This window comes from Eubalaena glacialis, chromosome 4, assembly GCF_028564815.1.
Source record: "Eubalaena glacialis isolate mEubGla1 chromosome 4, mEubGla1.1.hap2.+ XY, whole genome shotgun sequence".
NCBI classification, from domain to species: Eukaryota; Metazoa; Chordata; class Mammalia; order Artiodactyla; family Balaenidae; genus Eubalaena; species Eubalaena glacialis.
This window is the reverse complement of record NC_083719.1, coordinates 51954215-51980872: the sequence shown is the minus strand read 5'-3', so window position 1 is coordinate 51980872 and position 26658 is coordinate 51954215. Positions and strand designations below refer to the sequence as shown.

The 26658-nt window shown below is 31.7% G+C and overlaps 1 protein-coding gene across 1 annotated transcript in view; it reads left to right on the top strand.

The window, feature by feature from the left end:
• ADAMTS6 (ADAM metallopeptidase with thrombospondin type 1 motif 6) overlaps positions 1–26658 on the top strand; it is a 259758-nt gene that overhangs the window by 122844 nt on the left and 110256 nt on the right. The window contains exon 9 of the mRNA XM_061187844.1: positions 18910–19056. Within this exon, the coding sequence (XP_061043827.1) occupies positions 18910–19056 (147 nt within the window). The remainder of the gene's footprint in view (positions 1–18909; positions 19057–26658) is intronic.

Genomic DNA, 26658 nt, shown 5'->3' with positions numbered 1-26658 from the left:
TGTTGGGTTGGCCAAAAAGTTCATTTGGGTTTTTCGTCTGTAACATGTTAATGGAAAAACCTGAACTTTTTGGCCAACCCAATACATTGTTGGATTTGATTTGCTAATATTTTGTTGAGGATTGTTGCATGAGAGATATTGGTCTTTATTTTCCTTTCTTGTATAATGCTAACTTCCCAGAAAGAGTTAGGAAGTGTTTCCTCTGCTTCCATTTTCTAGAAAATATTGTGGAGAATTGGTACAGTATCTTCCTTAAATGTTTAATACAATTCACCTGTGAAATCATCTGGGCCTGGTATTTTCTAATTTGGAAGGTTAATAATTATTTAATTTCTTTATAAACTGTGTGAGTTTTGGTAGTTTGTGTCTTTTAAGGAATTGGTCCATTTCAGTTAAGTCATCAAATTTGTTGACTTAGAGTTGTTCATATTATTTCTTTATTATTGTTTTTCTATGTCTAAGGGATCAGTAGTGATAACCCATATTTCTGATACTGGTAATCTGTGTCGTCTCTCTGTTTTAGTTGGTTATCTTGGCTAGAGATTTATCAATTTTATTGATCTTTTCAAAGAATCAGCTTTGGTTTCTCTATTTTTTTTCTGTTTTAATTTCTTTGATTTCTGCTCTCATTTTTATTATTTCTCTTCTTCTTCTTGTTTTAGGCTTAAATTGGTCTTTCTCTGGTTTCCTAAGGTGGAAGCTTAGATGTTTGATTTTATGTCTTTTTTTTTAATGTATACATTTAATGCTATAGACTTCTTTCTAAGCACTGCTTTTGCTGCATCCCACAAATTTTGATAAGCTGTATTTTCATTGTCATTTAGTTCAAAACACTTTAAAAATTTCTCTTGAAACATCTTCTTTGGGACATGCATTATTTATAGGTGTTCTTTAATCTCCAAATATTTTGAGATTTTCCAACTATCTTTATGTTATTCATTTCTAGTTTAATTCCATTGTGGTTGAAGAACATATTTTGTATGATTCCTATTCTTTTAAATCTGTTAAGATGTCTTTTATGACCTATAGTGTGGTCTATCTTGGTGAATAATCTATGTAAGCTTGAGAAGAATGTGTATTCTGCAGTTTTTGTATGTAGTGTTCTATAAATGTCATTTGGATCAAGTTGATTGATAGTGCTGTTCAGGTCAACTATATCCTTACTGATTTTTTTTTTCCTGCTTGATCTATCAATTATTGAAAATGGGGTGTGGAGGTCTCCAATTATAATGGTGGATTTGTGTATTGCCCCATGCTTTTCTATCAGTTTTTGACTCAAATGTTTTGATACTGTTGTTAAATGCCTACACTCTAATTGTCTCCTTGGAGAATTGACCTCTATATTATTATGTAATATCATTCTTTATCCTGAGAATTTTCCCTTTTCTGAAGTGTGCTTTGTCTAAAATTAATATAGCTACCCCAGCTTTCTTTTGATTCATGTTAGCATGGTATATCATTTTCTATCCATCCCTTACTTTTAACTTAGCTGGGTCATTATATTTATAATGAATTTCTTATGTTCAACATACAGTTGGCTCTTATATTTCTATTCACTCTGGTAATTGCTGTCTTTTAATTGATGTATTTAGACCATTTATATTTAAATTGATTATTGATATAGTTGAATTAATATCTACCATTTTTGTAACTTTTCTCTTTGTTGCACTGTGTTTGTTTTCCTTCTCTTTTTCTCCTTTCTCTGGTTTTAACTGAACATTTTATATGATTCCATTTTATCTCTTCACATAGCTTATCAATTATGCTTCTTTTAAAAATTTTAATTGTTTCTCTTGAGTTTTAGCATAAAATTTTAATATAAAATATATTTAATAATATATATACACAGATACATATATGTTTATATATATTTATAAATTTTTATATATGTTATAACTAATCTAAGTTCCCCTTCAAATAACAGTATCCTCCCTCATGTGTAGTGCGGGTACCTTATAGCAGCATACTTTCAATTCCTCATTCCAATCTCTTATGACAGTGCTGTACTTCATTCCATTTAACCGTTTACTATAATCACCAATATATTGTTACTATTATTATTACTTTTAGGAAACAGTTACCTTTTGTATTTTTCAGAATAAGAAAAATAGATTTTATTTTTGCTTTATTTATTCCTTTTCTGATGCCTTTCCTATATTTATGTAGATCCAAGTTTCTGACCTATATAATTTTCCTTTTCATTGAAGAACTTCTTTTAAAATTTCTTTCAGTACAGGTCTGCTGATAATAACCTTCCTCAGTTTTTGTTTGTTTGAGAAAGTATTCATTTATCCTTCAGAGCTTTTGAAGAATAATTTTACTGGATTCAGAATTTGCATGGTGTCTGATCAGAAATTGCTGTTATGCCTACCCTTGTTCCTCTAGAAGTAAGGTTTTTTTGTTTTGTTTTGTTTTGTTTTTCTCTCTGGCTTCTATTAAGATTTTCTTTGTGTCTTTTGTCCTCTGTAGTTTGAGTCAATGTGCATAGGTATAGATTTTTTTGGTATTTATCCTGTTTGGTATTCTCTGAACTTCCTGGGTCTGTGGTTGGTGTCTGTTGTTAATTTTGGAAAATGCGTGGCCATTACTTCAAACATTTATTCTGCTCCACTCTTTCTTTATTCTATCTCCGGTATTCACATTACATATATGTTATACCTTCAGATATTGTTCCAGAGTTCATGGATGTTTTATTCTGTTTTGTTGTGTGTGGGGGTTCTTTTTCACTCTTTTTTCTCTCTGCGTTTCAATTTGGAAAGGTTCTCTTGAACTGTCATCAAGCTTACTGTTTCTTTCCTCAGTGAGTCCAGTCTCCTAATGAGATCATCAAAGGTATTCTACATTTCTGTTATACTGTTTTTGATTTCTAGTATTTCCTTTTGATCTTAGTTTTCATTTTTCTGCCTATATTACCTATCTTTTCTTCTATATTGTCTACTTTTTCCATTAGAGCCCTTAACATATTAATTATACTTATTTTCAATTCCCTCTCTGTTAATTCCAAAATTTGCATAATATCTCAGCCTAGTTTTAATGCTTGTTTGGTCCCTTTTAACTGTATTTCAGCATGTCTTGCCATTTTTTATTTAAAGCCAGACATGATATATTGGGGAATGGGGACTGAGGCAAATAGACCTTTAATGTGAGGTAATAGGCATTCTGTCAATAATTGTTAATGGATGAATGAATGAATGAAGAATGTTTGTATTGTAAGGTCTAACTCTAAAATGAATGTTGTGGTTCTTTTAAGGTTTTTTACCCTTTGGAAAAAGCAAATGAACTTATTTTTTTCTTGTATGGAAACATTTTTAGTCTATGGAACATGACAAACATTTTACTCTGTCAGTTGATTCAGCTTTAGAGCTGTACAGTGCCATTGTTACCCAAACTAGTAATAAAAATACCATGCATGGTATTATTTTCCTATTTTTTCCTATTTATACTAGATTTTATGAATCTACTATAAAATTTTTATATATTTTAAATTAGAACATATTGCTATTATTATTAAAATGCTACTCCATTACTGTCAGGGCCAGGAAGATGCCAAAATTATGTTACCTATTTGTCCACACACACATACATGCACATACATACACACACACACATATATATATATTATATATACAATATACATTTTCATATATAGGCTGTCACATATGCAGACGTACTCCCATAGTAGCTAAAATAATGATAATAACATAAAGATGTTTTTTAGAAAAGTTCTTATAATAAAGTCTAACAATTAAATTATTTCAGTGATTAAGTCTTTGCCATGACATGCAGTAATGACCAAAAATAGATTAAACCAGTCAGGTAATTACTGAATTAAGTGTCTGGAATTACAGAACAGAGTAGGTGTATGTATGTGTGTTATAGAAATAATAAACCTACTGAAGTAAAATTTAGTCACTATCAACTTTAGGAACTTTGATAAGGCATTCCCTTCATTTTGCTGGAAAAACAGAAGTGAATTTGTAGGCAGACACCATTGTATTAATTGGTTGATATGAATTTCAGCTGCCATAAACTAATTCATTTACATTCTGCTCATAGTACAAGGAAGATTATAATAACAAAGGTTTCCTTGTTCCAGCTACCTTCCCTATCTTTGCCATGATTTCCCTATCTTCCCTACCTTTTCCCTACACACACACACACGCACACACACACACACACACACACAAATGCACATACACCTATACACCGCACCCAAAATCTTAGTATATCTCAAATAGCTTGTTTCCTCTGGTTCCTGGCATCTTTACAGTTAGATGAAAGGAAAAAAGTGTAAAGTAGTAGTAGAAAAGATGTAAATGTATTACAGTGATTTCATTGGCTTTGGAAACCTAACTTTCAAGTCAGAAATGTTTATACTAAATGTGAACATTGCTTTCTACACATATGGAGTCTAGGTCCTAGATTCTGTTAGGCACCCCCCTCGTTAAATATCCTCCTAAATAAGTTCAGAATCTTGAGTTCACTTAGTTTAGTAAATTGTATATAAAGCCCAGAAGTAGAAGTGAAATTCCAAACTCTGTTTTAGAAAACACATGAACAAATTGTAATAACTATCCTAGTGGGTAACTGTTAAATCTAAAAAATGTTTGCCAGATGTGGGTATAGAAGTTTCTGAATACATCCCTTAAATTTCGTCTTTGCTTTTCTATAACAAGTGATTCATAGCCAAAATCAGTTATGAATAAGAACAGATCAAAGAGATTATAAGTGGAAAATAATTGTAAAGAAAGATGTCCCTTTTCTTCCTTTGTATTTTTCTGCTACAATGAGAAGGCTTAGTTTTGAGATTTTATAGTTGTCACAATTTAGACTATAATTATCTCATCACTTTTAGAAGACAAATTTAATCATATTAAAAAACATTAGGAAACTGTTCTTTTTTTCTGTAATTGTAAATGTGTTATCTTTTTGAAGAACTGATTGATCATCTACTGATTTTTTCTTTTAGTGGAGAATTTAAAAGTACATGTTCTATGTACTAGTGATTATTTAACAAAATGAAAGGCAGGGTTTAAAGTACCATGGTTATCTAACAAGAATAATGATAATATATTAGGAACATGGTAAAATTGATTGCTTAGACACAAAAATTCAATTAAGCATTTTAAGATTTTCCTTAGCTGTACAGATTTTGTTAGGTTTGAAAACATCTATTTTGATTTTTAAAAGAAATCCAGACTAAATGCATATTAAATTTATACTCAATAGTCTATGTTTACTCTTTTTCATTTTTACAAATCTTCCAAAAGAACCAGTAATAATAGTGTACCAAAATCAAGAGTAAGCTGTTATTTTGTGATACAATATACATTGTATTACTTTTGAAATCTTAAGTGGTCATATAATATATGGTGAAATGATGTAAAATATAATCACAAATGAGCTGCCTCTTACATATCCTAAAAAATACAAAACTTAAATTCTCTCCTTATATATCTCTCCATATCTATCTATCTATCTATCTGCCTTCGTATAAAATGAAATTTTGTTTTGTTACATATAGTTTCAGATGAAAAAATATCAGTTTCATAGAAAACTATGTACTTTACTAAAAAAAGTATTTGAGAAAAGCGTGTGTAACAATAGATTAATATATATGATAGACTCTCCCTGAGTTATAGAAGCTTAACTTAACGAATAACATTTAGTGCATAATCTCTCAGTCTCTATATAGCCACCACCTTGTCTCTGACTGGTGATGCCATTTATTTTGACCCCAAACCTCTCCTCTCCCCCTCTTATTACTTTTTATATGATACTACATACTTTTAGTACATTATTTACTATCAAGAGAGGTATACATGTATGATACTTACCAAATTATGTCTCATGATTTACAGTTGATCAGTAGGTATTCTGTCAATGATGTACAATTTAATTGATTCCAGAGATTCACTGAGCACCTGCTATATTTACCTAATATAGAATGTATTGTGTATACAGTGATAATGAAGATAAAGGCTCCTCTCCTGAAGGAAGACGTCTTTTTATTCACTTTCTCTTTTCCTACTCTTGGTCAGTTTTCCAACTCTTGATCAACTGCTTCAAGAACATCTTCTAACTCACTTCTTTTTTTGTATTCTTTTTTCTTCCAGTTTTATTGAGATATAATTGAATATAACACTGTATAAGTTTAAGATGTACAGCATAATGATTAAACTTACATACATCATGAAATGATTATCACAATAAGTTTAGTAAACATCCATCATTTCATATAGATACAAAATTAAAGAAATAGAAAAAAATTTGTGATAAGAACTCTTAGGATTTACTCTCTTAGCAACTTTCATATGTAACACATGGCAGTGTTAATTATATTTATCATGTAGTTACATCCCTAGTACTTATTTGTAACTGGAAATTTGTACCTTTTGACCACCATCATCCAGTTCCCCCTCCCCCTACCCGCTTCCTCTGGTAATCACAAATCTGATCTCTTTTTCTATGAGTTTGTTTGTTTTTGAAGTGTAACTGACCTACAACACTATGTTAGTTCCTGTTACACAACACAGTGATTTGGTATTTTCATACATTTCAAAATGACCACCACAATAAGTCATTACCATATGTCACCATACAAAGATATTGCAAAGTTATTGACTATATTCCCCACACTGTACATTTCATACCCATAACTCATTAATTTTGGAACTGGAAGTTTGTACCTCTGAGCCAAAATGAAAAGCAAAACTGCTAGGTTGGGGTTATGTAGTGTTCGTGGTATATCTTTATGAAGGAAAATAAGAAAAACACAAATTTTAAGATTCAGACATAAAAGAGTCAGAACCATTTACCTACAGAACTTTTTGATAATACTTACACGTACCTTTTAGTACTTCTTCAGTAACTTTCACTTATCTTTTCCTTTAGTAAACCTGCTTTTCTTTGAGTACTATTAATTCTACAGAAAAAAAATTAAAATGTATTCCACTTTGTTTAATTGTTAGTTCCAACAGTGTTGTCATATACTATTTTTCATTTCAGAGGCACAGTTTTAGCCTGTAATATAGGTTAAATAGGCTTGTGTAGGCTACCCTGGACATAGAAAAATAATTTATACTATTATTTCTGGAGTAAAATGTTTCAAGGTCCCCAAAATTAGCTTTAAAACTTTAGAACTAAGTCAATTTACAAAGGCAAGTCAGCTATCTTGTATAATTGGTCTGAAAGGAAAATTTAATTGCTAAGTTTTAGAACAAAGTATTCTTTATATGTTCAGGTACATGTAATTCACTATATATTTTCTTTTAAAATATTTTACTTTGAAATATTCTGTGTTTGTGTATGTATGCTTGTATGCATGTGCGCATGTGTTACGACAGGCATCCATGAGCACACCAATCAGATTTAACAAATGTTAGTATTGTTCCATTTTTGTTTTGGAGCTTTTATTGTTGTTATTTTCAAAGGTTCCCTGTGCCAAGATCATGTTGCTTTAATTACCATAGTTTTATAACAGATACTGAAGTTCTCCCCTCCTTCTTCAAAATCCTCTTGGTTTTTTTCTGACCCTTTACTTTCCTATATTAGTTTTGCAATCTTAATGTCAGTTTTCATAAAAAATATATGATAGGATTTTAATTAACCTTTTTATTAAAATGGCATTGATAGGTTAACAGGTGCTTTGTATGATTCCTGAGTGTTTCTCCATGCACTGAATGAACACCTGTTCTCATATGGGGTGAAGTCAAGAACATAGGTTGCGCTTTAGTGAGAGGGACCATCCAGATAGGACTGTGCCCCAGAGAAGAGAAACCCTGCTGGATAGGGCAGGTGAAGAAATCAGGCCAAATGAATAGAGTGCCTTTTTTCCCCCTCTAATGGTATAGTTGTAATTCTTAAGATCCTATGTTATTTAAAATTATGTTTTTAAATGTTTACATATGAAAAAATTGATTAGCAACCAGAGTTTCAAACTCACTGCTTCACAATTTTTCCTACAGAAATTAAACTGCTAAGGGTTTTGATCAAACCTGACAAACCTAATTGCATCATCTTTTTCTTTTTATCCACACTCCACAGCCACTGTCTTCTCTGTCCCTTTTCCTTGACCTTATATTTTTGCCTAGAGCAGCACAATGCATAAGCATCAATAGTTCTTAACAAAAGCACACAAAACCATGAGTAAAATAACACTCTAATAAAGCAACTATGTGTTCCTATGCTATAGTCATAAGCTTTTATTTTCTAAATTGGTCTAGTTCCCAATACCTCCTGCTATATAATCAACAGGGTCTATATAAAGTAAATTATGTTAACTAATTAATTAAGCACATCATATCCAATTCACTTTGTGAGAACTTTACTAGTTTAGTCTGCCAGCAGTGTTTAGATAAAAATTCAGTCAGGAAATTGTCAATATCAGGGAAGTCCTGTAGATAGCTGTAAGTGTGTATCCCAGAGGGTGAAGCATAAGGGAACCTGGGCTACATACCCAGAACTTTAATACCACTAAGCCAAATGGAATCCCTGATCAAAAAGAAGTGGAATACTGGTCAAGGTCTCAGAGTCTCAGGAGTAGATGAAATAATCAAGGAATTCAGTTACTAAAGATTTATGTGCAAGGTAGTGTCTTTTTCACAAGAAGTAGGACCAAAGCCCAACAACTACAATTACCTCAAAAACTAGAACTGAACTGGATCAACAACATGCCATATTTATTGCTGTTCCACAAAGCTATTGGCTTCAGTCTCTGTATATTCTCCCTAATGGTGAACAAACTTAGTCCCAGAACCCATGAGCAGAGTTGAGCCTTCCTGTACTTGTGAGTTATATAACTCTAGTTATGGTAATTTCAAGAACAAGTGCAGAAAAAAATTAAGTTCATTGTAGTGAATATGGAGCGTCAGATTCTATGGATTCCATGCCTTATAAGAGAATGTTTATTAGATCTGCATTTTAACCTTGTGAGTCTCCTCAGTTTATCCAAGTTAAATCTCAGCTGATAGATTTTTCGTTCACTTCACTAACCCTCTAAGTGTTCATCTCCAATTATTAAACTCTGATCAGATGTTAAGTACTGTGAATAAAACAAAATATAAAAAAATACTTTCTGCTTAGTGAAGTAACTAGTATAAATAGATCCCTGTGTCAAGCCATACATAAGCTTAAGATGTATTATTAACAGTCACTTGGGAAGACAGTTTGGCGTTTTCTTACAAAGCTAAATATATTCTTACCATAGGATCCAACAATACCGACATGTAGAATTCAAACCATTACAGGTTTTAGAACATATAATAGAAGTAAGACATAAAGAATACTAACCATTAAGTATATGATTGACCAAATTAACTACATTAAAATTAAAAACTTAATTGAAAAACACCATAAAATGAAAAGATAGGACACAGTGTAGGAAAAGATGTTTGCAAATGACATGCAGCTGATGTAAGGAACTCCTACAAATTAAATATACAAAGTACTTGAACATTTTACAAAAGAAGAAATCCAAATGCTTGATAAACATATATGTCAAAAGATGTTCAATCTGATTAATAATCAGGAAAATATAAGTTATATCCACCATGATTAGCACAAATTTAAAAGTCTGAAAATACCAAATATTGGTGAAGATGTGGTACAACTGGAATTCTTATACACTATAGGTGAGAATGCAAATTGGTGCAACCACTTTGAAAAGCTGTTTGGTATTATCTAGCAAAGTTGAAATTTTATCTAACTATGACCCAAGAATTTATTTTCTACAAATATCCCAGAGCAGTGGTTCTCATATTGTGGTCCATAGTCCCTGGGATTCCCAAAGGACTTTCAGATTAAAACTACTTTCATAGTAATACTAAGACTTAATTTGTCTTTTTTTTTTTTTTTAAACTGTGTTGTTTACTCTGCGCAAAAACAGTGATGGGTATGTACTGGCACTTTAGCATGAATCAAGGCAACCGTACTAATAGTCATTTTTGTCACCATCATGCCAGTTTCACTTAAGAATGTCTTTGATGAAGCAAAAGAATTATTAATTTTATTAATAATTAATTATTAATTTTATTAAATCATGACCCTTAAGTACATGTCTTTTATCAAATCATCTGTATCACAAAATGGGAAGTATGTAAAGCACGTTTTGCTCCATATCTCAGATGAACTAGCTGCTTTTTCCCTGGAACACAATTTTTATTTAAAAGAACAAATGAGAAGCTATGAGTTGTTGGCAGAAATTCACTTGAAAAATGAACAAGTGAGCTTATTGTTCAAGGAAAACAACCAACATTATTTATTGCCAATGATAAAATTTGAGCTTTTGAGCAAAAATTCAAATTTAGGATAAGTTCCAGCTGTCAATATGAGCTTGACAGCTTCCTAATGCTTAAAGACTTTTCCAATGAGATTGGTGATATTGATGAAACAGGATACAAAGAGATCACTGATAATGGATTCAGAATCCACATTGCAACTAACCTTTAAGAAATTACTAGTTGTCAAGTTTTCTTGTAGAATCAAAAAAATCTATCATTATCTGAAAGGGCTAACGAAAATACTCTTCCCTTTTCTAACTATACATTAGTGTGAGGCCAGATTTTCATCATATACTTCAACCAAAACAAAATACCACAATAGACTGAATGACGAAGGAGATATGAGAATCCAGCTATCTTCTAGTAAGCCAGACATTAAAGAGATTAGCAAAAATGTAATTAAACAATGCTATTATTCTCACTGACATTCTTTTGTTTTGGAAGATTTTTTAAATTAAAATGGTTATTTATGTTAGCATGTATTGGGTTTATTATTACTTAAAATGAATTAATAACTATTTTAAAAGTTTCTCAGTTTTAATTTTTATTATGATAAATATCACCACATACACCCTCATAAACAAAAGATCTTTGGGGTCTTCAATATTTTTAAGAATGTAAAGGACACCAAAAGTTTAAGAAGCTGTTTTAGAGATACTCTTACATATATGACCAGGAATTATGTTTAAGAATGCTCATAGCAACATTATCCATAGTAGCCCCATATCAGGAACCACAGCAAATCCTTCATCATAGAATGGATAATTAAATGGTGTATTTATAAAGGAAATCTATATAGCAGTGGAAATGAGTGATGTATATAGCTAGACGGCTCAGCAGAGATGATGCTTTCTAAAAAATTGTTGAATAAAAGAAGCAAGTTTTAAAAGAATATATACAGTGTGATTCCACTTTTATAGATTTCAAAACCAGGCAGAGTTAACATATATTCTTTAGAGATGCATAGGGAATGATAACCACAGAAGTCAAGATAGTTCTCTCTCAGGGGAGGAAGAAGAATATAACTGTTAAGGTGAATACAGGAGACAAGCTTTTATTATTCTGAAAATGTTGTATTTCTTAAATTTGGTAGAGATAACATGGATGTTTGCTTTATAATTATTCTTTAAAATGTAAATATATGTTTTATTCTCTCTTAAGTATGTATGATATAAAATATCATATATTATGAACATAAGAGAATAAATTAACCTCAGAAAAACAAAACAAGAAAATATAATTAAGAAGTATGACAAGGGAGTTAATCTGACTGGTGACCAGTTTCACTTGTGTTGTATGCATTGCCTGCTATGAAACTCAAATAGAGTCACATAGAGTCAATAAACCATCAGACTTTTACATTATTTTTAAACAAAGCTGAAGTTTATCTTGAAGCAATTTTTGTTAGAATGATTCATAAGATCTCTATTTCTTGAGTTCTTGTTCAAAGTGATTTTATACCCAGTTTGGCTGGATGCAAGATTTTTCCTAGGCACTGCTCTATTGTGTGCTGGTGTTAAATGTCACCATGGAGAAATCTGAAGTTAATCTGATTGTTTTACTATTACAGGTAATTTGTTCTTTTGCCCTGATTGCCCAAAATATGTTTTATTTTTGATGTCCAGTAAGTTTACTAGGATGTGACTCAGTGTGGATTCACCTGTGTCAGTTTTTCCTCGTAGAATAGTTCACATTTGATGAGATTTTAGCCATTTTTGTTTCTTGAAATTTTTCTTGTATTTTTAAGTCACTTTTCTTTCTGTTTATTATTTTGATTCTTCTCTTTGGGGACAACAGTGATATATATATTGGATTCCTTTACTTTGATCCTTTTAAACTCTTTGTACAATTTTATTTTGCTTGCTCTTTTTACGTCTATGAGGAATGTTTTCAGCAGTTCCCTTTTTTTTTTTTTGCTAACTCATCATGGCCTTTTTCCTGTGATGGTTTTATTCTACCCCCCCCCCCCCACATTTATTTCCTCTGACAGTTCATGCTTTCATCTCTCATCTTGCCGTATCTTCCCTGATTACTTGTATCTCTGCGTTAAATTCTTGTTTTTATGAAATGATGGCTTCATTAAGTTTGAGTTCATGTGTGTCCAATTTTTATCTTTCCTGTAGCAACATTTTTTTCTGCCAAGTGTCCCTCATCTTCTGTTTGTATTTTCCTGTTCTTTTTTAAAAAAAATTATTTAATATATTCTAGACATACTTCTTGTTCCTTTTGAATCACACATCTTTGAATGAGTTTGATTTTTCTGGATGAACTACTTGTAGAAGGTTTATGTTGGGTAGGCACCAGAGCTACTTTCTCAGCAGGAATTTATTACTGATATACAGTATTGTATGATTCAAGTTCTTTAACCCTGTATTTCTTTAACAACTGCTGGCAAGGTAGAATCTCTCTTTCACCTTTCCTCACTGACAAACTGATTCCTACAAATATGGTTTTTATGACTCCCCAGTTAGCCCCATCTACTCTTCCTCTGACAGCTAGAACAAGGGTGTATATTCCAACAGTTTGCACCCTTACACCAATTGCTTATGAGAAAGTATTGTTGGTTTTGTCCCTCAGATTGTTGCACTTAACTTTGGAGAACATGCTCTACTCGTTTTAGCTTAGATCACTTCTTGTTGTCCCCTCTGTGTGTCTTTCCACATTCCTCTGATTTTTCTGTATTCAGTCATCCTCCCACATACATTATGATATGGTGGTTTATGGTTTTAGAAGTTTCCTACTTTTCATTAAATGTAAAGTTTGTGTTTCTTTTTTCTTATTTTTCTTATTGCTTTTGGGTGATATCTTAGAGGAAAAGGGAAAACTTTTTACTCACAATGTAGAAATAAGAGTGTCCTTTAAACTTTTGAAATAGATCAGAAGTACTAAGATATGAGAAAGGGAATTTCTGATCTTTCATTTGTTTCCCCTGGGAGATTTAGTTGAAAATCTTCAACATATAATTTATTTCCAGGGAAATAACTTACTTTGTTTTAATAGATTTGGGGCTTCATTTTCTGAAAAATTAAGACTAATTTTGAAGTACTTTAGTTTCAGGATTACTTAGCTTTCCATAATTGGGTATGTTATCCTAATCAACTACAAACTTCTCTCTCATTGAGTTTGAGATTTGATTTTACCTTATTTATAAGCTAATAAGTTAGCTTATTACCATTGCATGGATGCTAGCAAAAGACATGAGATTCCTGGATCAGAGACTTCAGCACAGCAAGCAGCATAAGCATCAGCATATTTATTTTGGTTCCTTTTGGCCCCAAATCCCAAATGGGCAACACAGTATGGCCCAGATGAATGCCACACATGTAGTGGGTTTGCATCAAAACTGAGAAACACCGAGCTTGGGAAATCTAATACTTTTATAGCAAGTAGTAAGTAAACGTGCTTTGTCCAGGGGGAGATGTTACCTCATTTCCTAAAGTTGTCCTGAGGAATGGCCTGGGTTAAGAGCAGGCCTTGCAGACTTGGCATACTCAGCAAAATGTGGGGGAATCACAAGAGGCCTAAGGAAGACTTTCTTTCCCAATTTTCTCTCTTTCTCTAACCCTCCACAAATGAGAATCATTGCCTAATCTATTAATTTTATTAAAATTAAATGATTAATTTTATTAAACACATAAAACCAACCATGGAAGTATTCTCTTGTTATCACTATTCACTCACTGGGGTGGGCACCAGGTTCACCAAACTCTCTTTTGTTCTTTTTTTTTTTTAATTATTATTTTTTAACTCAAGAGCAGAGAGTTGAGTTTATTTTCTATCTATCTATCTATCCTTATTTCTTGGCACAACATCATTATCAGTCCCAGCAAGGCCCCTTTTTGTTTCATATATGTGTGTATATTTCTGTATTCCTATTTTCCATTCCCATTTCTTCCCTCCCATAGATAACTCCTTTAATAAATTTGATATCTATATTTGAATTCATATGTATCCTTGCAGAATATTGCAGGTTGTTTTATATATGTCTGTGTTTATTTTTTAACTTTTTAAGTTTGAAATGTTTTCAAACTTATGGAAAATTTGGTACAGTAGAAAGATTTCCTATGTGTCCCTGAGTCAGATTTAAAAATTGTTAATATTTTGCAACATTTCTTTCTCTCTCTTTTTGTATATGTACATGTATTTTTTTCTGTACTATTTGAGAATAAGTTGTAGACATGTCCCCTATCCCTAACTATTTCAGCATCTGTTTCCTGAGAAGAAAAGATAATCTCTTACATAAGAGTATAATTATCACATTAGAAAGTTTAACATTGATACACTACTATTATCTGATATATAGTCCTATTCAAATTTCCTCACTTGTCCCAGCAATATTTTTATAACCTTTTCCCTCTCCAATCCAGTTTCTGTTGCATTTGGTAATGTCTCTAAAGTCTTTAATCTGGAACAATTCCTTGGCCTTTCTTTGTTATTTGATAAGATATATGTAATTTTTGTTTGCATGTATGATATAGTGCTATAGACCTTGTTCCTTTTCTCAATTTTTTCAGTGTTTTTAAGATCTACCTATATTTATGTGTAGACATCTATCTTGTTTGTTGCTTCCAACTTCTGCTTAGTATTCCATAATATGCATCTGCCAAAGTTTATTTATCCATTCCCCAGTGATGAATACCTAGATTGTCTTCAACTCCTTGCTATCATAAATAACTCTGTCATGAACATCCTCATACATGTTCCCGTTGGGAATATTTCTGGGATATCTCTCCAAGAATAGGATTGCTGGGTCATAATGTTTCCTCTATTTAATATGACCAAATACTGCTGAATTGCTCTCTGGAACTGCTGCCTAACCACACTATAACTGTTGCATGCTAAGATCCCAGTTTCTCTACACCACTGTCAACACTTAGTCCTAGGTAACATTCTAATTTTTGCCAGTATGATGGTTTAGAGTAGACTCATTTATTTTCTCTAATCACTAGTAAGTTTCATTTCTTTTGACAAACTCCTCACTGATAGAGTTTCCTCAGGAAGGAGCTTATCTGTAATATATATGTGTATATATATACATACACACACACACACACACACACACGCACGTGCACACACACACACACACTCTCTCTCTTTCTCCAGCCTGGTCAGTGTATTAGAGGGATCTTTTGAAGCTGATGTCATGAACGGCAATTGTAAACTCCCATTTCACTTTGTGTCACTGTCAGTGAACTAGTTGACATTGGTCAGGTCATTTCTGGGATGTCTTATGTTTTAAATATAAGCTGCAAAAGTATACATTCTCTTAGACACCTGAAACTGAAATCCTTAAGACAGCTATCTGCATCTGACACTTAAACTATAAGGATTGTAAGTAGAAATAGAATTTAAGGTTTACTTCTTCAGATACTTTTCATTAGTTTTTAAATCGTTTCCCTTATATACTTCTGAATTTTTTTTAACATCTTTATTGGAGTATAAGTGCTTTACAATGGTGTGTTAGTTTCTGCTGTATAACAAAGTGAATCAACTATACATATACATATATCCCCATATCTCCTCCCTATACTTCTGAAGTTTTAAAAACTATGTACCCTATTGTTTATTTTTCAGTTGATGTCCAAAATTTTTTGTCTGACTAATTGCAAAGGATAGAATTTCTAGAGTACTGCAAAAATTAGTATGTAAAAAATAAAAACCTCCTTTAAATATACCTGATTGAATCTAAATGCCATAGCAATTTGGTAACCATCATTATGCATTTTAAAAATACACTAACAGGGGACTTCCCTGGTGGTCCAGTGGGTAGGACTCTGTGCTCCCAATACAGGGGGCGCAGGTTCGATCCCTGGTCATGGAACTAGATTCCACATGCGGCAACGAGGATCTCACGTGCTGCAGCTAAGACCCTGTGCAGCCAAATTAATAAATAAATAAATATTTTTTTAAAAGATTATTAAAAAAATACACTTAACAGCTTCTTCTTTTATAGCCAAAATTTGCATCTTTTTTCCCTCCTTTAACTCAATATGTCTGCTCTTCCTTTCCCTCCCAGAATATCAACCCTAATGTATATTTTAATATTTCTTAATATACTTTTAAAATATGTTTTTATGCTTAAAAGTATTTTTAATTATATCAAATATCTCTGTAACAAAACAATTTAAGTTGTAATTACATTTTTAAAATTTCCTGTGATCATAAAAATTTTTTTTCTGAATTATATGTTCATTACATTACAACTATTAGTTAATAATTGATTAGAAGAATATATACATATTATGAATTTTAATAATTAAATATAAAAATAAAGTTTTTGTTAGAAGATGTATCTTTAAATGTATATTTTCAATTACTGCCGTTACTTCATTACTGCTAGAATGAGGCAGGATTTCAGCACCAATTCAATTTCTTCATTTTGTTTCTATAGATGTGAATGTTGAGAAAATTGGATCACATAAGTAAATAGATAAGATGAAAGGAATTTATTATAGAAATATCACTCAGTTCTTTGAGCTCCTTTTGAATTCTTTGTCAAAACGTAACCATGGTGATCTATCATCAAATTTTTTAACAACCCGTCAGCTGTTAATTTGATTATATCTTCCTATAAACTTGTTGAAAACAAGAAACTACATATGTTATTCAATCAATAAAGTCATTCTTTTTCTCAGTGCTGACCCTAAATGTTTCCAATTGTCTCTTTCCTTGACACCCATTTTTTTATAGCCAAAGACAATGAACTATTGTAAAATTATGGATGACTGAAAGATAAGTCTTACTTTTATAACGTGGGAGAAATATGATTTCAAAAGAAGCTTTACTTTTTTTTTAGAAAAGAGTAAGTAAGGAAGTTGGGAATCTCAAAAGTGATTTTCTGAAAGCTATCTGTGCCTGCCTACAACTATCTTAATATTACTCAGAGATTTGTATGAGACTACTGCTAAAAGGAAATAATATTTTTTAAGCCATCAGTATCATCATTTGAAAAGAATCATAGTAGTAATCACATCGTAGCATCAACCTTTGAGAGAAATGTAGAATATTAAGTTTATTGAATTATAAATTTATAGTAAGGAATTTTTAATGTAAATCTATAGCTGATTGTTTTCACAGAATATATGTCTAATTCAACAAACAGTAAATTCCACCACTTTGTTCCTAGAAGAGGTTGACTTGAGTGTGTTGATGTCAAACACAAGAAGACTAAGTATTGATGTTCTTGGAAGGTTATTTGGTTATTTGGAAGGGCTCTCATATGATTCTCTTCCTTTGCTTATGTTAGTCCCTATACCTGAATTATTAGTTCCTCCTCCCTCCTCCCGCCATACACGGACATATTATATGTCTTTATTATAGCTCTTTTATATTGTATTTATGAAGGCCAGTTAATTCACCTTCCTGAACATGTCTCAAATCTAATCCCACTTCTCTATGCCGTGCCCTAGTTCAGACCTACATCATTTCTTAATTGGTTATCATCTTCTCTCTGCGCTCCCTGGCTCTATTCTCTTTCCACTCTATTGTTTCCACCACAGAATTACTATAATGATCTGTCTAAAATACAGGTCAATTCCACATCTTCCTACTCAGAAATCTTCAGTTGCTCCTTCTGACAAATCTTCAAAGTCTGTACACTGCCAAAAGTATTGATATTTACTTTCATTTATTATCTTGTCATTATCTGTTCTCAACTATCTCTCCAAATTTTTCTCCAGCAACTATTCTTATCTGTATTATACTCATGTCACACAAATTACTTATTCCCTTGAACACATATCATGGTGCATTTATTAGAATGTCACAGTGGACACAATAAGGATTTTTTTAGTGATTTTCACCTAAACTTCTGGCTACTTGTGCTGAAAGGCTTAAATTTATTCATATGCAGTGGATAGATCCTTTACAGAAAAATTTTATGATTTATCATTGAGATATGTTTTTAAATCACATTGATAACACTAAGCATGGCTACAGGACACAGGAAAAAATGACAAAGAAAAGCTTTAAAAAATCAGGGAGGCCATGGTAAAGAAAAGGCTATATTCATAATCCTTAAATGTATCAGGATTTTTCAAAAGGTGTTTTGAAGACACATACACACACAAACATAAATTACATAATGTATTTAATTCTCCTTTATCCATATTAATAAGAAAAAGGACTTTTATGTTTGGCCTATAACCTAGAACTCTGGATCATAACTATCTTTTCATAATTCCCTTTTGGATTCAGCAAGTGAGGTAGCTTGAACTCTAGCATGTTAGAGGTAGGTTCTACTAACAATTTCAACACTTATTAACTGTGTGATCTTTAATAGGTTAATTGCCTTTAGTAAATCTCAGTTTTTCTCATTTATAAAGTTAGAATTAATATATATCCCCTCTCTGTTCAAGGAGAGACTGTATCATATGAAATAACATTTGAGAGTATATGATAAATTTAAAGAGATTTAGAAATATATTGTATCATTGAATTATTCCTTAATCTCTTTAACATTAATTCTATATTTCCTTAGAGGATCTGGTCTATCTTGATGGAAGCCATATGTTGATAAGGCTAATAAATGATCAAATAAGGAAATAAAGGATGTATTGAGGGTTTGTTTGTTTTATTTTTTCTTATTTTTTTCTTTTATGTTTCTTATGTTTCTTCCTTGTTAAAACAGTTTTGGTATGAACCATGATGGAATTGGAAATTCTTGTGGGACGAAAGGTCATGAAGCAGCAAAACTTATGGCAGCTCACATTACTGCAAATACCAATCCCTTTTCCTGGTCTGCCTGCAGTCGAGACTATATCACCAGCTTTCTAGAGTAAGTAATCTCTGGAGAGTGATGATGAATTGCTCCAGAAGTAAGCAATTGATAGAAGCCTAATATGTAGTGCTTCAAACTTTGCATAATGAGTAACTTTTATAGAGCCCAGTGTTCCCATATTTCAGGCTGTTCCCAAAATACTTTACTATATCATTGTGGCAAATTTTCTCCTGCATACTCAAACAGAACGCAAACTGAACAGATTAGGGGAACTGAAACGAGGCTGTAAAAGGGGTTGATGATGTGAGTGTTAGAAATGTTAAATAAATGAGAAGCAATATCAGAAAGAATTTAGATTTATATAATTTAATAGCGCATAAGCCAAGCTTTAATTCAGTGATTACATATTTCATTTTGTTGGCAAAAAAACTAAGTTCTATAGGAATGCCAAAGTATCTAATAGTAACAAACAACAACAACAAAAAACCAACGCCCAGGAAATGAAAATGAGAAAATGAAAATTTGTCTTTGAAAATTTATTATAGTGACTCATCTTTTCTACAGTTTGAGAACTTCTTTGCTGGTCCTTTAACGTATATTCCAAGAGTCTAGTTATTTAAATATGAAGAATATAAATTAGCTCAGGTATAACTAACTATATTTAGGAAAGCAGATGTTTTTCCACATGTCATCTGCATAGGGCTCCAGGATTAGACTTTGGAAACTGATAGACTTAGGTCTCACTTCCTAACAGTGTGACCTTGGACATATTACTTAACCTTCCTAATATTCAGTGACCTCATTTGTTGAGTGAGTTTAGGTAGTAATACACACATCATCAGGTTGTCATGTAAATAATTATGTATAACACTGTAATGTATATAAAACACTTAATAGACGTTCATTAAGTGGTATATTATTTTTTTAAATAATATCGAGGTTTTAAGCACTATTGCTCTATCATTACCTTCAACTATTTTGTGCCATATTTTTCTGAGGAGGAGAGATTAAATACTTTGTGAAAAAGTGAGTCATACATAAAGTACAGGCAAGCAACAAAAATTCTTTTTAAAAATTGTCTTTGTTCAAAGTTCACCTTAACATGATTATAGTGTAAAGTTTTAGAAATTCAGAGAGGTTATGTAAGGCAACATTATTCATTAAAATTTTGGTTCATATCTGCTAATAGCCAGATTATATTCTTAAAACTTATAGTTACATATTTTTAAAAGCCCCAAACAAGAGATTTTCAATTACCTAGCACAATGCTTTACTCAATCAAAGATCAAAAGATAAATGTTTAAAATGGGCTCTTTTGAATTAATTAATGTGATGATGAAATTGAAGGAATTGGAAATTTATTTTAGAAGGTAGCTCTTCTGAATAACCATACTATAAACTAACAATTTTTAATGTTAGTAATAGATAAATTATAACACTGTACTTGCCTTGTGCCAAAACTGGGTAAAGGGCTGTAAAGATGGACCACAGAGAATTTGTTTGACATCTTTTGGTAGTTATTAACAGAAAGCACTAGCAATATCATTTTCTGAGATGTTTTTAGTGAGATCATATAACCTAAATATTAAACATTGTTGAAGATCTACTCTCCCCAGAAATCAAGCCAGTCTGGAATTTCTCCCTTGACTTGGCTCATGTTTTTATAATGGAATCTTAGTGTCTACCACCAGAAAGACAAACTGTATGCATGCTCAGTATTCCTGTGCATTTTTGAAGGCTTTCCTCCGCTTGCTTTTTTTTTTTTTTTTCCAAGTACCATTTCTCTCTCCTCTATCCTGTTTCTATTGCACAGCCCATTTGCTAGGACAATCTCTGTATACTAAATACAAGGACCGGTTTTGATCTCTTGCCAGACCCTGCCTAGTTAAAGCTCTATGAAGGCCGTTAAACTCCAAAAGGGAATCCCTAAATTGCTGATAAAATATAGTCAAGAAATCACCACTGGTTTTGTCAGAGATGTAAAATTATTACTAGTGGCAATAAAGTGTTCCATTGAATTAATTGAAAGAATTAATCCAAAAAGCATTATGTAAGCTTATTGCCTCTTTGCATTTTCTATGTGTAAGCATGATTAGTGTTGACAGGGCTGTAATGGGTTTAATTATCCTGTATTTTATAAAAATATTTCTGTTGTGCATCCTCATGGGAATGCTCACAAAGTTAAAGCCATTAGTAAAAGATAGATGTGAAAGACAATGGGTAGAGATTTTGGGGAAAGTTGGTGCTTTTTTTCCCCCTCTTTAATAGTAAACTGAACAACTCTGATTGTAATCTGACCAAGCAATAAAGTTTTTTTAGACACAAGGCCCTTTAAAAAGGTCAGTTCACTGGAGCACAAAGACATAATAGTAACTTTCTTGAATTTCTTTTTTCCTCTTTATTAATGCAGTGGACTTAATTGCTTTAACAGCTATGTGTGATATTTTTAAAAATACAGTGATATTTTGATCAGGGATTGAGATTACATTTATGTTTTATAGTTGGCTCAAAAAGAGTCATAACATTTTATTTTAGTTTCTCTTCTCAAGAAAAAGAAATCCTGAAAGATGAATTGTTTAGGAACTGCAGCCCAGCCAACAGAATGCATACTTTTCTCTACTTAGTGACTGTATAGGCCAAAGATGATGGTGGATTTTAACAATGAGCTTTCTATGATTTATAGAGATTCACTATTCACTATGTTCAACTGAAAACAGTTTCATGGCCTTTAAATGCCAATAGAGTAAAAAGTCTCTCGTGTCATTCTGAAACACTAGGTGCTATTGATCAATCAGGAGATGGTGTTTACCAACTCCCAATATTTTTTTTCAGATTTCTTAAACTCGGTGATTCAATAAGTGGTTCATGAATCGCCCAGAAGCCGTCCTGATTAAATAATAAAGAACCCATTACCGTTAAAATGGACGTGTTATGCCAGCTTCTGATGTTTTCGACGACGGCTTTGCAGGTAGTGTCCTTCCTATCTGCCTGCGGGACTTATTTATTTATTTATTTATTTATTTATTTAGAAACTAGAGAAGATGAACCTGGTGTTATGGCTCACACTCATTGATGTCTGTGGGCTAATTTACCAGGCAGTGGAAGGCAGCCAGAAGTAATTTAGGCCAGTTTTTCATACATTTTCCACCACTCAGTGGTAGTACAGAGTAATTTCATATAGTCTTCAAAAATCCTGGGGCCTCTGTGAATCAACTCTTGCTCTATTTAAATTAAAGTCTGTTATATTGTTTGAACTGTCAGAGATCCATAGCAAAATTTCCTACAGTTCCAAATTAAATACAGACTAGCCATTTTCACAGAAAGGATGGAAGCTGAAAAAAAAGAGAAGCAACATTATGGTTGAAGATGAACTAGGAAGAAAAGTAGAGCTGCAAGAGAAGTGATATAAGATGAACAGGACAAGCAAGGTGCTTACAATTCCTCTATAGCAATTACCTTTGAAAGTCGCTATCAATAATTTATTAGAGAGAAAACAAATTTTATAGTTGGGACCTCTTTTTTTATGTGGAACCCCAAAACAGCTTAGCAAAACAGATTTCTCCTTCCATTTATCTGACACATTTTGGGACTTCACTCTAACCCATAAATATCTTTGATAAGTCATAACTACATATGGAGAAAAAGAGCATAACTTAGTAAACATTACTAGTATAGTGTTTGTATATTGGAAGCCTCAAGTTCAGTTGTATTCAAGCATCCTAGTCATATAGAGGGCAAGAAAGAAAGGTCTGACTTAGAGTAACTCATTTTAGAAGGTAATAATATTGTTAGTTTTGTGAAGATTGATAGAGCAGTTTATGAGAATGTAGTAGGTAAGACACTTGACTTGCCATAGATGAGTTAACCTAATTCATTTTTGCTTAATTTAGGTATATTAGCACAATTTTGTGGGAAAAAGTAGGAGATGGTATTATCTGTTAACTTTTTGTTGTTGTTGTTAAGAAACTGTTAAGATATGTACAGGGTTATATAGAAAGATTTATTTCTTAGATTGACCCACTGTGTTGTAGACTGAAGGCCTGTCCTTTATAGTATAATTGTTTAAGTGAAAAATAAATCTAAAATTTCAATTAGGAGTATGTCTTCATGTGTTCTGGAAACAAAGCCAACAGACCGTATTTTACATAAGGATCTGTAAATTTTAATTGAAGACTCAACTCTGGCTCATGTACCTATTTTTAAGGCTAATTTTTGAACTATGTGAATAAGACTTCTCTCATTAGAAGCAGAATACATAAAACATGACTTTGCTATCATACTGCAAGGATTCTGGAAATGTAAACATACTTTGATTTACTAATTTCATAATCAAGGGAAAAGCATGTTCTCAAACTAATAGACATTTTTTTGCCTTGTCTTAGAAGCATAAACAAAAGTAGAGTGTATTAATTCAATAATTACCTATAGTGCTGTAGATATTAATCAGGATTGGGCTTTTAGTTGTGAAATATATGCTGCTAGGGAATTAATCATAGTTCCACTTTTTATGTATACAGTTTTGCTCAGGACAAGTATATCTATGCTTAACAACAGTAAGTTGTAATAACATCTCATATATGGAAACTACAGTGTTCTTCATTTCATTTATTAATGAGTGAGGTTTATGTTTTCTAAGTGAAAAAATTCACATATGACACCAGGGCACAAACCAGCTATACTTAAAAGTGGCATTTTATGAGAAAATTCAAGACGATTTATATATAATATTACCACTATTAATTTGAAAATAGTAGCATAAATAACCCTAGGCTTAGTATCATAAGAATTGTATATTGATTAACTAGAACCCTAGATTAAATAAAAATTACTCAGAACTTCTTTTTGTTAAAAGGAGACAATTACAAAATATAAGAAAATAACTCATATCTAATATTTTTAAGAAAAGCATTGGTACCAGAAGACTATACCAAAATGTTTATATCAGCATAATCTGCAATTTCCAGAAATTAGAAATAACTTAAATGTTTATTAATAGAAGAATGGATAAATAACTGTGGCATAGTCTTAAATGGAATATCAAAGAACAATATAAATGAGCAGCTTACAGTTACACACATCAACATGGATGTGTCTCACATTCATAATACTGAGCAAAAGAATAAAGTCACAAAAGAAAACCTACAGTATGACTCCTTTTATATAGAATCCAAGAGCAGGCAGATGAATAATTGGGAGATGAATAATTACTGAGAAAACCAAAGAAATTATTATTTTAAAAATCAGAATATTCGTTAATTCTTGGGGAGACAAAGAGGAGTATGATTGGGGTTGAAAACTGGGAAATTTTCTAAGGAAAAAAAACAAAGAAAAGCACTCCTAGGGTTATATATACATCTCTCAGATTCATGTCCTCTACCTTCCATACCTATATCTGTGATATTTCATAATGGTAATTGATGGTACAAAGGCATGAACATATCCAGAATTATTATCTTCTAAGAGTTAATTAATAATTGTGGTCTATAGATTTAACTTACTTGAAAGTCGCAGGAAAGTGGCACACAAGTTTTAGTAACATTATGCAAAAAAAAATATTTTCATAGCTTAACCCTCAGTTAAGAATTAAAGTATGAAAACTATCTCACCCCCCAAATACTTTAATCAAGGTTTTACTGTACGTAATGTTTATGGTTACTAGAAGGAAAATATGTAGTACATTTTCTACCCAAAATGTACAAACAGTTTAAATCAACCTTGCACGTATCCCACACTTGCTATCTTGGAGCCAATACTAGTAGGTAAGACGCTTGACTTGCAAGCATTGATATTCTGTACAAATATAGCCAAACCCATTTTAAAAGGTCTTTGTTGATGCCATATTCCTAAATACATGTTCATTATTTAAAGATCTATATAATTTTTCACTTATTGTATTTCATATGGTGTTCTGTTCTTCTGCAAAAATATACTGGAAGAGAGAACGAGACATCTAGATATTTAACTAGACCACATTAATACAAAGCAATAGTTACTTCCAAAGAATTGAAACACAAATCACTTTTGGGATAGACTTTCTCAGAAGAATTTTCCCACAGGTGACCACAGTGCATGCCATTACTTCGTCGTCTGGAGGCTCCTGCAATGGTCATCTAATTTGGTATTTTTTTACAGAACGTGAACTGTGATTTGAAGACCATTAATACCTGGGAACAAGAACTGTAAATGAAGCAATTATTCTTGCTTCCTCCTGGGTTAAGCCAATTCTCAGTTTGCTATCAGGAAAGAATTTTTTCCTCAGGTTATTTTTTCCTCAGGATTCTCAGGTTATCCTAAACTATTTTTGGGGGTCCACATACTTCTTCCTCTAAGTTTTTAGGGTAATTTTCTGTAGTAATAAAAGTAATTATGTACAATAATTTTTAATGGATTTTGAGTTGGTGCCACTTAGGTAAATATATCTTATACTTTCTTTGTTATGCTATTGGCAAATATTTTTATCCGTAGGATCCTGTACTTAAGTACTTCAGTGCTTAAAATTTTCCCGTTGATTTATATAGAACTTAGCTTGATATTTTATTTTTATTACATATTTAGCTCCTTTCAGATAGACTTTTATAGTCTTGTTGTAGATAGAGATGAAACTAATATTTTAGGAGGAAAATTAGGAAATTAAACTACTAATACAATTATCTCATAAATTCTTCTTCCATTAGACTTTTCACATTGACCACTTTATCACTAACCTTAATATAAATTTTGAATTTACTAGTAGAATTACATTTGCCTAAAATTTGCATACCCATATATTTTACATAATAAAATAAAAAGAACTTACTATTTTTAAAATTCACTTAGAAATAGTTTTTCTTGCTGAGGTACATGACAATTTCTAAAAGTACAAAAAACAGAAAATAAAAAGCATTCTGTCATGAAATCTGGATAGTTGGGTGAAAAAAAGTTGTTCTCAAAAAAAAAAAAGGTTGTTCTCTATTAGTTAGACACCTAGAGCAGTGACAAATGAAATGATTATAATAGCCAATAATAACATACATCTATTCAGTACCACATTTAATATTCCATTTAAATGTTCTTATTGTTTAAAAAATTAATCAAGAGGGGCATAAATGAAAGAAAAAGGGCATAAAGAAGATAATTTTCTATCCTTTGGGTCTTTGAATCTATCACCTTATGCATAGTATGGTTCAGTTTTTTAAAGGTATTTGCTATTGTGCAAATATACATTTTTATATAACAAATTTGCTTTTGCATTTTAAGAATATGATAAAATTTTAAGTGAATATGAAACATTATTATGCATGGTTCTTTCTTACTTACCTATAAATGAAAATTTGTACTGTCCTAAATAATAGTTGAGGAACTTCTACTTGTGAAATTATTTTCCTTTGGCAAAGTGGATGGAAAAGATTTGGAAAAAAAAACACAAGTGCTGGCACAATTGACAGGAATGTTGGAAAAAATTTTTAAATGTTGGCATAGGAATTCTTTAAAAATTCTAACTTACTCACGTATGAAATGAAAGTAAAAAAGCATCTGTCCTATTTTATGCACACTGACTAAATAAAAATGAACAATTATTTTTAGCAAAGTATAAAGCTGTTTAAACTAAGATATTCTCTCTGGCTTTTGGCGATCTTTATGTTATTTGTTCCACTGAATTAAAATATTATGTTTGAGTGC